The 13,061-nt window shown below is 48.1% G+C and overlaps 1 protein-coding gene across 1 annotated transcript in view; it reads left to right on the top strand.

Moving 5' to 3' along the window:
* Positions 1-13,061, top strand: part of EPHX4 (epoxide hydrolase 4) — a 125,637-nt gene that overhangs the window by 104,874 nt on the left and 7,702 nt on the right. The window contains exon 5 of the mRNA XM_056523155.1: positions 775-878. Within this exon, the coding sequence (XP_056379130.1) occupies positions 775-878 (104 nt within the window). The remainder of the gene's footprint in view (positions 1-774; positions 879-13,061) is intronic.

The following is a 13,061-nucleotide window of genomic DNA, read 5'->3' as shown; positions in this document are numbered from 1 at the left end:
GACAGAGGAGACTGAAGGAGGACAAAGAGGTTTGGAAGCAGAGAACAAAGAGGACTCTGGAAAAGGAGGAGACAGAGGCATCTGGAAGAGGAGGAGAGAGGAGTCAGGAGGAGGACAGAGGGATCTGGGGAGGGGACAAAGGAGTCTGGAAGAGGAGGGCAGAGGAGTATGGAGGGGACAGCAGTATCTAGAGGGGACAAAGGAGTTATTTAATATAGTAGTCTCAAATGGAACCCCTGACCCTTCCATGGTGGCAATAGTGTGGGGAGTGAAACATTTGGACTTTAACTTCATGATCCTTTTGTTCTCAGGGAAGAAAATCCACCCCCAGAGGAGTCTGAAGAGGGGTTTGGAGGGGGAATATGGGTGTGAAGGGGGACAGAGGAGTCTGGGGGAGAAAGGTTTACAGCCACCTGTTGACATAGTGTTTTTAGGAGGCTGCACCCATTTGTATTTTTGCATCTTCCTCTTCCTTTTTGTCATTCCTGATTTTTCAGAAGTTAATATCCATGACTGACTCTATGAATTGGTGTCGCCCATGTGCCGCTCCCTTATTTTCCGCTCGGAGGGATGTCTAGTGGGTGCACTCTGTGCCATCACTTCATGTCCTTCCCACGTCCATCACTTGTCTGCCGGTAGATGTACTTAATACCTTGTGATCTCTTATTCTAACACATCCCTTCACCTAATCTAATGTGCACGTTTCCTCCCATCTTTCTATAATGTGTATTTCGTAGAGGTGTAAGAAATAATTCATGGGCATTTTTGTTTCAGAATACATTCTCCGACACCCTTCACAATTGATTAAATCTGGTTACTACTTCTTTTTCCAAATGCCTTGGTTTCCTGAACTCATGTATTCTGTCAATGATTACAAGGTGAGTTGACCCGGACTCTTACATTACAGATGTCATTATAAAGCCCATTATTCAGAATATTGACACATATAACAATACTCTCCATGCTCATTTAACAGCTCACGTAAATGGTACGTAATGTGATTTGGGCATTAGAGATGAGCGAACTTACAGTAAATTCGATTCGTCACAAACTTCTCGGCTCGGCAGTTGATGACTTATCCTGCATAAATTAGTTCAGCTTTCCGGTGCTCCGGTGGGCTGGAAAAGGTGGATACAGTCCTAGGAGACTCTTTCCTAGGAATGTATCCACCTTTTCCAGCCCACGGGAGCACCTGAAAGCTGAACTCATTTACGCAGGAAAAGTCATCAACTGCCGAGCCGAAAAGTTTGTGACGAATCGAATTTACTGTAAGTTCGCTCATCTCTATTGGGCATGACATGGGCCATTATACGACACCCCCTTTTTTTTTTCATGGTTAAATGTTGGATATGGTACACTGACGCATGCCATATTTTCTTGTGATTTTGTATGGATCTACAGTAAACTTAAAGGGGTACTCTGCTGCTCAACGTTTGGAACAAAATGTTCCGAATGCTTAGACCCAGTATTGGGAGCTTGTGATGTCATAGCCCCGCCCCCTCATGATGTCACGCCCCGCCCCCTCAATGCAAGTCTATGGGAGGGGGCGTGACAGCCACTCGCTCCCGGCGCCGGCTCTAAGCATTCGGAACATTTTGTTCCAAACGCTGAGCAGCGGAGTACCCCTTTAAAAGATTAGCAAAAGTTATTATTTATTTAAAGGGGTAAAAACATTTTTTTATATATCAACTGGCTCCAGAAAGTTAAACAGATTTGCAAATTACTTCTATTAAAAAATCTAAATCCTTTCAGTGCTTATGAGCTTGTTGTTACGCCGAGCGCTCCGGGTCCCTGCTCCTCCCCGGAGCGCTCGCGGCGTTCCTCTCTCTGCAGTGCCCCGGTCAGATCCGCTGACCGGGAGCGCTGCACTGACATTGCCGGCGGGGATGCGATTCGCATAGCGGGACGCGCCCGCTCGCGAATCGCATCCCAAGTCACTTACCTGTCCCGGCCTCCGGCTGTCATGTCCTGGCGTGCGCGGCTCCGCTCCTTAGGGCGCGCGCGCGCGCCAGCTCTCTGAGATTTAAAGGGCCAGTGCACCAATGATTGGTGCCTGGCCCAATTAGCCTAATTAGCTTCCACCTGCTCCCTGGCTATAATACCTCACTTCCCCTGCACTTCCTTGCCGGATCTTGTTGCCTTGTGCCAGTGAAAGCGTTTAGTGTTGTCCATAGCCTGTGTTTCCAGATCTTCTGCTATACTCATTGACTACGAACCTTGCCGCCTGCCCCGACCTTCTGCTACATCTGACCTTGCCTCTGCCTAGTCCTTCTGTCCCACGCCTTCTTAGCAGTCAGCGAGGTTGAGCCGTTGCCGGTGGATACGACCTGGTTGCTACCGCCGCAGCGAGACCATCCCGCTTTGCGGCGGGCTCTGGTGAATACCAGTAGCATCTTAGAACCGATCCACCGACACGGTCCACGCCAATCCCTCGCTGACACAGAGGATCCACATCCAGCTAGCCGAAGCGTGACAGTCGGGCTCTGGTGAATACCAGTAGCATCTTAGAACCGGTCCACCGACACGGTCCACGCCAATCCCTCGCTGACACAGAGGATCCACATCCAGCTAGCCGAATCGTGACAGTAGATCCGGCCATGGATCCCGCTGAGGTGCCGCTGCCAAGTCTCGCTGACCTATCCACGGTGGTCGCTCAGCAATCGCAGCAAATCGCCCAACAAGGACAGCAGCTGTCGCAGTTGACCGCCACATTACAGCAACTTCTGCCACTGCTACAGCAGCAACCATCTCCTCCGCCAGCTCCTGCACCTCCTCCGCATCGAGTGGCCGCTCCCAGCTTCCGCTTGTCCCTGCCGGACAAATTTGATGGGGACTCTAGACTCTGCCGTGGCTTTCTGTCGCAATGTTCCCTACATATGGAGATGTTGTCGGACCAATTTCCTACAGAACGGTCTAAGGTGGCGTTCGTAGTGAGTCTTCTTTCTGGAAAGGCTTTGTCTTGGGCCACACCGCTCTGGGACCGCAATGATCCTGCTACAGTCCAGTCCTTCTTCGCTGAAGTCCGTAGTGTCTTCGAGGAACCAGCCCGAGCTTCTTCTGCCGAGACTGCCCTGCTGAACCTGGTCCAGGGTAATTCTTCAGTAGGCGAGTACGCCATCCAATTTCGTACTCTCGCTTCCGAATTATGTTGGAATAACGAGGCTCTCTGCGCGACCTTTAAAAAAGGCCTATCCAGTAACATCAAGGATGTGCTGGCCGCACGAGAGATTCCTGCCAACCTGCAAGAACTTATACATTTGGCCACCCGCATTGACATGCGTTTTTCTGAGAGACACCAGGAGCTCCGCCAGGAAAAAGACCTTGATCTCTGGGCACCTCTTCCACAGTATCCTTTGCAATCTACGCCTGTGCCTCCCGCCGAGGAGGCTATGCAAGTGGATCGGTCTTGCCTGACCCTTGAAGAGAGGACTCGCCGTAGGGAAAAAAATCTATGTCTGTACTGCGCTAGTACTGAACACTTCTTGGTGGATTGCCCTATTCGTCCTCCACGTCTAGGAAACGCACGCACGCACACAGCTCACGTGGGTGTGGCGTCCCTTGGTACAAAGTCTGCTTCTCCACGTCTCACTGTGCCCGTGCGGATTTCTCTTTCTGCCAACTCCTCCCTCTCAGCCGTGGCCTGCTTGGACTCTGGTGCTTCTGGAAATTTTATTCTGGCCTCTTTGGTGAATAAGTTCTGCATCCCGCTGACCCGTCTCGCCAAGCCGCTCTACATTTCTTCGGTCAACGGAGTGAAGTTGGACTGTACTGTGCGTTACCGCACAGAACCCCTCTTAATATGCATTGGACCCCATCACGAAAAGATCGAATTGTTCGTCCTTCCCAACTGTACCTCTGAAGTCCTCCTCGGTCTGCCATGGCTCCAGCATCATTCTCCCACCCTTGACTGGACCACCGGGAGATCAAGAATTGGGGTTCTGCTTGCCTTAAGAAATGCCTCACCTCTGCTCCCAGTCCCGTCTGTCGGGCCTCAGTGTCTCCTCCTGTGCCTGGTCTCCCCAAAGCCTATCAGGACTGTGCCGTGCCTCCTCATAGCCCCCGTCCTGGTGACACCCTGCCCCGTGCCAAGCTTCACCCTCTGCCCTCCCTCCCCACTCCCACTCCTACTGTACTGCCTGCCTTTGTGGAAACCCTACAATCGCTCCCAGTGTCCTCGTCCCATGTGAAGCAATTGCCGGACAGAAAAAGGGGGAGACCTAAGGGGGGGGTACTGTTACGCCGAGCGCTCCGGGTCCCTGCTCCTTCCCGGAGCGCTCACGGCGTTTCTCTCTCTGCAGCGCTCCGGTCAGACCCGCTGACCGGGAGCGCTGCACTGACATTGCCGGCGGGGATGCGATTCGCATAGCGGGACGCGCCCGCTCGCAAATCGCATCCCAAGTCACTTACCTGTCCCGGCCTCCGGCTGTCATGTCCTGGCGTGCGCGGCTCTTCTCCTTAGGGCGCGCGCGCCAGCTCTCTAAGATTTAAAGGGCCAGTGCACCAATGATTGGTGCCTGGCCCAATTAGCCTGATTAGCTTCCACCTGCTCCCTGGCTATAATACCTCACTTCCCCTGCACTCCCTTGCCGGATCTTGTTGCCTTGTGCCTGTGAAAGCGTTTAGTGTTGTCCAAAGCCTGTGTTTCCAGATCTTCTGCTATACTCATTGACTACGAACCTTGCCGCCTGCCCCGACCTTCTGCTACATCTGACCTTGCCTCTGCCTAGTCCTTCTGTCCCACGCCTTCTCAGCAGTCAGCGAGGTTGAGCCGTTGCCGGTGGATACGACCTGGTTGCTACCGCCGCAGCAAGACCATCCCGCTTTGCGGCGGGCTCTGGTGAATACCAGTAGCATCTTAGAACCGGTCCACCGACACGGTCCACGCCAATCCCTCGCTGACACAGAGGATCCACATCCAGCTAGCCGAAGCGTGACACTTGTGAAGTTAAGGTTGTTCTTTTCTGTCTAAGTGCTCTCTGATGACACGTGTCTCGGGAACCGCCCAGTTTAGAAGAGGTTTGCTATGGGGATTTGCTTCTAAACTGGGCGGTTCCCGAGACAGGTGTCATCAGGGAGCACTTAGACAGAAAAGAACAACCTTAACTTCAGAAGCTCATAAGTACTGAAAGGATTAAGATTTTTTAATAGAAGTAATCTGTTTAACTTTCTGGAGCCAGTAGATATTTAAAAAACGTTTTTTCCTGGAATACCCCTTTAATTTGCTTTATATATTTGAAAGTGTCAGATACCTGGTGTGCAGAAAGTGTGTTTCCGCACCAAAACTAAAATTTCAGTATAGACATGTCCTTGAATTGTCTTCTTCTGCCAAGTTGTTGGACTATTCAGTTTCTTTCTTAACTATATCCTGCAACACAACTAGTAAGGGGGTTGTCAGCCAACCTGGACAGCAGTCCCATAATCCTTTTATTTTCATTGCTTATATAGCATCAATATATTCCACAGCGATGTGCTGCACTATTGTCATTACTCACATTTGTCTGAGTTCCAAATGGGCTTACAATTTAAAGGGGTTGTCTCATAGAAGTAGATACAAATGTAAAAATCCTCTAATAGGACATATGGACAAAGGGTTGAATTTTTTAACCAACTCTTTCATTTAAAAGGTGTATTCCAGTAAAAAAAAAACATTTTTTTTCATATCAACTGGCTCCAGAAAGATAAACAGATTTGTAAATTACTTCTATTAAAAATCTTCATCCTTCCAGTACTTATCAGCTGCTGAAGTTGAGTTGTTCTTTTCTGTCTGACCACAGTGCTCTCTGCTGACACCTCTGTCTCAAGAACTGTCCAGAGCAGGAGAGGTTTGCTATGGGGATTTGCTCCTACTCTGGACAGTTCCAGAGACAGACAGAGGTTTCAGCAGAGAGCACTGTTGTCAGACAAGAATTCAACTTTAGCAGCTGATAAGTACTGAAAGGATTAAAGGAATAGTCCGTTAGGGACTCTTCTTATTCTATCCTGCCCGGGCTGCAAAAAAAGTGAAAATAAACTTTCACTTACTTTCCTACGTTCCCCCGGAGCTCCGCTACAGCTGATCGGTCGGCCGGGCTGTCTTCTTTCTACTTCCCTTAGCCTGGAACGTCACATGGTGCTTCAGCCTATCACCGGCCGAAGCGGGACATCACTGCAGCTGGTGATAGGCTGAAGCACCATGTGACGTTCCAGGCTAAGGGAAGTAGAAAGAAGACAGCCCGGCCGACTGATCAGCTGTAGCAGAGCTCCGGGGGAGTGTAGGAAGGTAAGTGAAAGTTTATTTTCACTTTTTTTGCAGCCCGGGCAGGATAGAATAAGAATAGTCCCTAACAGACTATTCCTTTAAGATTTTTTAATAGAAGTAATTTACAAATCTGTTTAAATTTGTGTAGCCAGTTAATATGAAAAAAAAAAAGTTTTTTTACTGGAATACGCCTTTAACCCCTTCCCGACCTATGACATACCTGTACGTCATGGGTGGCAAGGTGTTCCCGACCCATGACATACAGGTACGTCATGAACATTACTGCCGCTACTCGCGGCATCCCGCAGCGCCCGATAAGATGGTGGCTATCACTGATATCCAGCCATCTTACCGTGCGACCACGGGGGGTTTCATCCCCCACCCCACCCCCAGCGATCGCTGCTATCAGCTGGTCAAATCTGACTAGCTGATAGCAGCGTTACGCTATGAAAATACTTAGCAGCGCGGTGTGTGAGTTCCGATCACGGGGATCGGGACACACACCGCTCTGCTAAGTGTCCCTGACCCGTCCCCCGGCATCACTTACCCGTCCGAGCGGCGTCCCGAGCGGTCCCGGCGGTCCCGGCGTCCTCCATGCGGTCCTGGCTGCGCTGTGTCCCGGAGGTGAGTTTCCGGCAGCAGTGCGGCATCTTCATTGGCAGCAGTGAGATCGCCGTAAAGCGATCTCACTGCTGCCTCTGAGAGTTTCAAAACTGCAACTCCCAGCATGCCCAGACAGCCTTTGGCTTTCTGGGCATGCTGGGAGTTGTAGTTTTGCAACATCTGGAGGTCCACAGTTTGGAGACCACTGTATAATGGTCTCCAATCTGTGCTCTTCCAGATGTTGCAAAACTACAAATCTCAGCATGCTCAGTCTGTCCAGGCATGCTGGGAGTTGTAGTTCTCTAACATCTGGAAGAGCACAGATTGGAGACCATTATACAGTGGTCTCCAAACTGTGGACCTCCAGATGTTGCAAAACTACAACTCCCAGCATGCCCAGACTGCCCAAGCATGCTGGAAGTTGTAGTTCAGCAACATCTGATCCTTCAGATATTGCCGAACTACAACTTCCAACATGCCTGGGCAGTCTGGGCATGCTGGGAGTTGTAGTTTTGCAACAACTGGAGGCACACTAGTTGGGAAACATTGTCCGTTTCCTACCTCAGTGCCTCCAGCTGTTGCAATTGTTGCAAAACTATAACTCCCAGCATGCACTGACAGACCATGCATGCTGGGAGTTGTAGTTTTGCAACAGCTGGAGGCACACTGGTTTGGAAACACTAAGTTTGGTTGCAAAACACTTGAAAGTTGATTACTTAACTTAGTGTTTCCAAACCAGCGTTCCTCCAGCTGTTGCAAAACTACAACTCCCAGCATGCACGGACAGCCAAAGGGCATGCTCGGAGTTTGCAACAGCTGGATGTTTGCCCCCTCCCCCAATGGGAATGTACAGAGTACACTCACATGGGCGGAGGTTTACAGTGAGTGCTGCAAGTTTGAGATGGCGCAAATTTTGCGCTGCAGCTCAAACTTCCAGCGGCAAACTTGCTGTGAACCTCTGCCCATGTGACTGTACCCTAAAAACACTACACTACACTAACACTAACCTAAAATAAAAAGTAAAAAACACTACATATACACATACCCCTACACAGCCCCCCCCCTCCCCCCAAAAAATGAAAAACGTCTGGTACGCTACTGTTTCCAAAACGGAGCCTCCAGCTGTTGCAAAATAATAACTCCCAGTATTGCCGGACAGCCATTGACTGTCCAGGCATGCTGGGAGTTTTGCAACAGCTGGAGGCACCCTGTTTGGGAATCATTGGCATAGAATACCCCTATGCAAATCCCTAATTCAGGCCTCAAATGCGCATGGCGCTCTCTCACTTTGGAGCCCTGTCGTATTTCAGGGCAACAGTTTTGGGACACATATGGGGTATCGCCGTACTCGAGAGAAATTGCCTTATAAATTTTGGGGGGCTTTTTCTTCTTTAACCCCTTATAAAAAGGTGAAGTTGGGGTCTACACCAGCATGTTAGTGTAAAAAAATTAATTTTTTACACTGACATGCTGGTGTTGCCCTATACTTTTCATTTTCACAAGAGGAAAAAGGGACAAAAAGACCCCCAAAATTTGTAACGCAATTTCTCCCGACTACGGAGATACCCCATATGTGGGCGCAAAGTGCTCTGGGGGCGCACAACAAGGCCCAGAAGGGAGAGTGCGCCATGTACATTTGAGGCGATTTGCACAGGGGTGGCTGATTGTTACAGCAGTTCTGACAAACGCAAAACAATAAATATCCTTATGTGATCCCATTTTGGAAACTACACCCCTCACGGAATTTAATAAGGGGTGCAGTGAGCATTTACACCCCACTGGTGTATGACAGATTTTTGGAACAGTGGTCTGTGAAAATGAAAAATAAAATTTTTGATTTGCACAGTCCACTGTTTCAAATATCTGTCAAACGCCAGTGGGGTGTAAATGCTCACTGCACCCCTTATTAAATTCCATGAGGGGTATAGTTTCCAAAATGGGGTCACATGTGGGGGGGGTCCACTGTTCTGGCACCATAGGGGCTTCCTAAATGGGACATGCCCCCCAAAAACCCTTTCAGAAAAACTCACTCTCCAAAATCCCATTGTCGCTCCTTCCCTTCTGAGCCCTCTACTGCGCCCGCCGAACACTTTACATACGCATATGAGGTATTTCCTTACTCGAGAGAAATTGGGTTACAAATTTTAGGGTGATTTCTCTCCTTTTACCCCTTGTAAAAATTCAAAAATTGGGTCTACAAGAAAATGCGAGTGTAAAAAATGAAGATTTAGAATTTTCTCCTTCACTTTGCTGCTATTCCTGTGAAACACCTAAAGGGTTAAAAACACTTACTGAATGTCATTTTGAATACTTTGGGGGGTGCAGTTTTTATAATGGGGTCATTTATGGGGTATTTATAATATGAAGACCCTTAAAATCCACTTCCAACCTGAACTGGGCCCTGAAAAATTACGATTTTGAAAATCTTGAGAAAAATTGGAAAATTGCTGCGGAACTTTGAAGCCCTCTGGTGTCTTCCAAAAGTAAAAACTTGTCAATTTTTTTATGCAAACACAAAGTAGACATATTGTATATGTGAATCAATATGTAATTTATTTGGAATATCCATTTTCCTTTCAAGCAGAGACTTTCAAAGTTAGAAAAATGCAAAATTTTCAAAATTTTCATGAAATTTTTAGATTTTTTACCATGAAAGGATACAAATATCAGTGAAATTTTACCAATAATATAAAGTAGAATATGTCACGAAAAAACAATCTCTGAATCAGAATGATAAGTAAAAGCATTCCAAAGTTATTAATGTTTAAAGTGACAGTGGTCAGATTTTCAAAAAATGCCCAGGTCATGAAGGTGAAAATGGGCTGGGTCATGAAGGGGTTAATGTCTAAGTCATGCTGGTGCCAATTCACCTATCAATATATTTTTGAAGTGCGGGAGGAAACCAGAGTACCTGGCTGGTACTAAGATACGGTAAGCACAGAAAAACACAGTACCATCTGTGTTTTTAAGCTGTCCCATTAATTTGTATTTTTCCAGAACTTCTTTAATACCGTGTTTCTCCGAAAATAAGACCGGGTCTTATATTAATTTTCGTCACCAAAAACACACTAGGGCTTATTTTCAGGGTAGGGCTTATTTATTTACATGTGATGGGCGCAGCTCTGACCCCCAACCCCCCCCCGGTTTATCAGCCCAGCGCTGCACCCCACATCGGGGGGCTAATCGTACCGTATGTCACCCGCTAGCACAGCTTCTCTCCCCCCCCCCCACTGCCAAATAATTATCAGCCGCTGCGCTGTACTTGTAAAGTAGCTTGAGCATGAAGGGCCCACATATACACCTGAATGTTTTTTATGTAGCACACACCTCTATACTTCTAAACACTGGCCAATACCCTTGCGCCAAAAGAGTAGTTAAGTATTCCTGTGCCCGGGCTGCAAATATTAAAAAACAAACTTTGCAGCCCACCCCGATAATCCAGCTAGGGCTTATTTTCGGGGTAGGGTGTATTTTCGGGGAAACACGGTAGTTGTAATAATGTTCATATTGGTTGTCTCCCAGCTTTACTCTCTTTAGTCACCAGAAAGGCTTCACTCTTATTTGTCCCAAATACATTTTCTGTCTCCTCCATCCCCAACATGGCTTTAGGGTACGTTCACACGCGCGGATTTTTTTGCGGGTTTCCCGCTGCGTATTTGAAAGTGGGCGGGCTCTCCTCGGCTTTCCGCAGGACATTTTCCGCTGCGGAATTTACGCTACGGAAAATCCGCCACAGTCCCTACTGACTTCAATGGGGCTTGCGGCAGATTTTCCGCAGTGTAAATTCCGCTGTGGAAAATCGGCTGCAGACTGCCGAAAAGAGCTCGCCCACTTTCAAATACGGAGCGGGAAACCCGCAAAAAGATCAGCGCGTATGAACGTACCCATACTCTCTTTCTTGATTTTCTCAGTCCCCATCATGGCTCCACTCTTTTTTTTAGTCCTAGTACGATTTCCCTGTCCTTGTTCACTCTCCATTTATAGTCCTTTGCATAGCTTCACATTCCTACTTAGTACCAGCATGGTCCTGCTCTCCTTCTAAGGCTGCATTCACATCTCGTTTTTGCAATACGGTTGCCGTATCCGGTTTCAGCAAAAAAAATACGTATTGAACCGTATTCCAAACCGTATGCATAGACATTACATTGACAACCGTAGCATCCGGTTGCGTACGTTTTTCTTCATTTACGGTTGTATGCGTTTTTTTTCCTGCTCACAAAACTACGGTTTGAAGTCTGGTTGAAAAACCGTATCCAACCTGTATACGGTTATTTTAAAATGGAGTTCTATGGCAACCGTATTGAATCGTGTGGCGTACGGTTACATCCGGTTTGCACAATAATGTTTTTTTTTGGGGGGGGAAATTCAATAAACAAAAGAACTACTTTATTTAAAATGTTGACAAACATAAAACCGTATCCGTTTTTTTTCAAGGAAAACGTATTAAAACGTATACAAACGGACATCCGTTTTCAAACCGTATATGGTTTAAAAACGTGAGGAGGCATATACTAGGGATCGACCGATTACCGGTACGGCCGATGTTATCGGCCGATAATCACGATTTTGGGCATTATCGGTATCGGCAATCACCTTGCCGATAAGCCGATAATGCCCCGCCCCCACGCGCCGCGATCGCCCCCCCCCCCCCCGACCCGCTGCACCGCGACCGCCCCCCCGACCCACCACGCCGCGTCGCACCCCCCACCGTAGTGCTGGTCGGTATACCGGTATGGATTTTTGCCCATACCGCTATACCGGTTGGGCCCCTCCCCCACCCTCCGAGTCAATAAAAAAAATTAAACTTACCCGTAATGGGGGTGGTCCGGGCCATCCATCCTTCCTGTAGTGTCCGGCCGCATTCCGGGTGGAGGGTGAACCGCTCCGGGCTGTCCTTCTTCTCCGGGGGTCCTCTTCTCCACTCCGGGCAGGCTCCGGCCTAGTACGCTGCATAGACGCCGCTACGCCATGATGTCAGGTGCGTCGCTGCGCACGGGCGTCACTGCGCAGCGGCGTCTATGCTGCGTTACTAGGCCGGAGCCTGCCCGGAGTGGAGAAGAGGACCCCCGGAGAAGGACAGCCCGGACCGGTTCACCCTCCACCCGGAATGCCGACTGACACTACAGGAAGGATGGATGGATGGCCCGGACCACCCTGACAGGTAGGGGGAGAGAAGCGGGTGGTGGCGGCGGCGGCCTATGGCACCGCAAAAGCCACTGCAGTGCATTGATTTAAAGCGCCCGCTTTAAATCAATGATCTGCAGCGGTGTCGCGGGGGGGATAAATAGCCGATAACTTATACCGGAATATCGGTATAAGTTATCGGCGGCTATCGGCCCTAACCTGCACCGATTATCGGTATCGGCCCTAAAAAAACGATATCGGTCGATCCCTAGCATATACGTTTCCGTCCGGTTTGGAGATATACGTTTTTTTGTACAGAAACGGGATACGGGATCCGTATTGCAAAAAGGAGATGTGAATGCAGCCTAAGGGTGGGTTCACACCATGTTTTTGCAATACAGTTCCTGTATCAGGTTTTCGATAAAAAAACAGACTCCTCAAAACCTGACTAAACTGTATCAAAACGTGTGTACAAATTTTTATCTGTATACGGTTTGAAAAATGATGTCCGGTTGCATCCGTTTTTTAACAAAAAAACGTATACGTTTTTAACTATTCACTCCATTATGAGTAAAGTTTTACTTGTTTGATTGAAATTCCAAGAAAAAAAACTGAGCAAAGCCAAAAACCATATGGTGAAAACCGTATGGAACCGTATGCACATACAGTTCTGTACGGTGCCCATTGACTCCCATGTTTAAAAAAAACGTATACGGTTTAATACAGTTTTTCACCTTGACCAAAAAAACGTGGTAGGCCACGGTTTTCTGTCTGAAAAAAACAGTAAAAAACATTATGGTGCATACAGTTTTGAATGTGAAGTCTATAGGCACGGATTTCTGTACGGTTGCATAGGTTTGTTTTTTTAAGAAACGTATGCCGAAAGCGTATAGTAAAATTGTGGTGTGAACCCACCCTAAGTCATGCCCATAGCTTTCCCTCTCTTTCATAGTTTGCTGCATGGCTTGGGTTGCCACCTTTCGTGCCCAAAAATACCGGCCATGCTCATTTGCATAATTAATTATATATGCGTGACATCACAGGATACACATATGCGGGGGGAAATTTTGTCCTATTCTGACCCCTATAACCTTTT

The sequence above is a fragment of the Hyla sarda genome, chromosome 6 (assembly GCF_029499605.1).
Source record: "Hyla sarda isolate aHylSar1 chromosome 6, aHylSar1.hap1, whole genome shotgun sequence".
NCBI classification, from domain to species: Eukaryota; Metazoa; Chordata; class Amphibia; order Anura; family Hylidae; genus Hyla; species Hyla sarda.
This window is presented reverse-complemented; position numbering and strand designations above follow the sequence as displayed.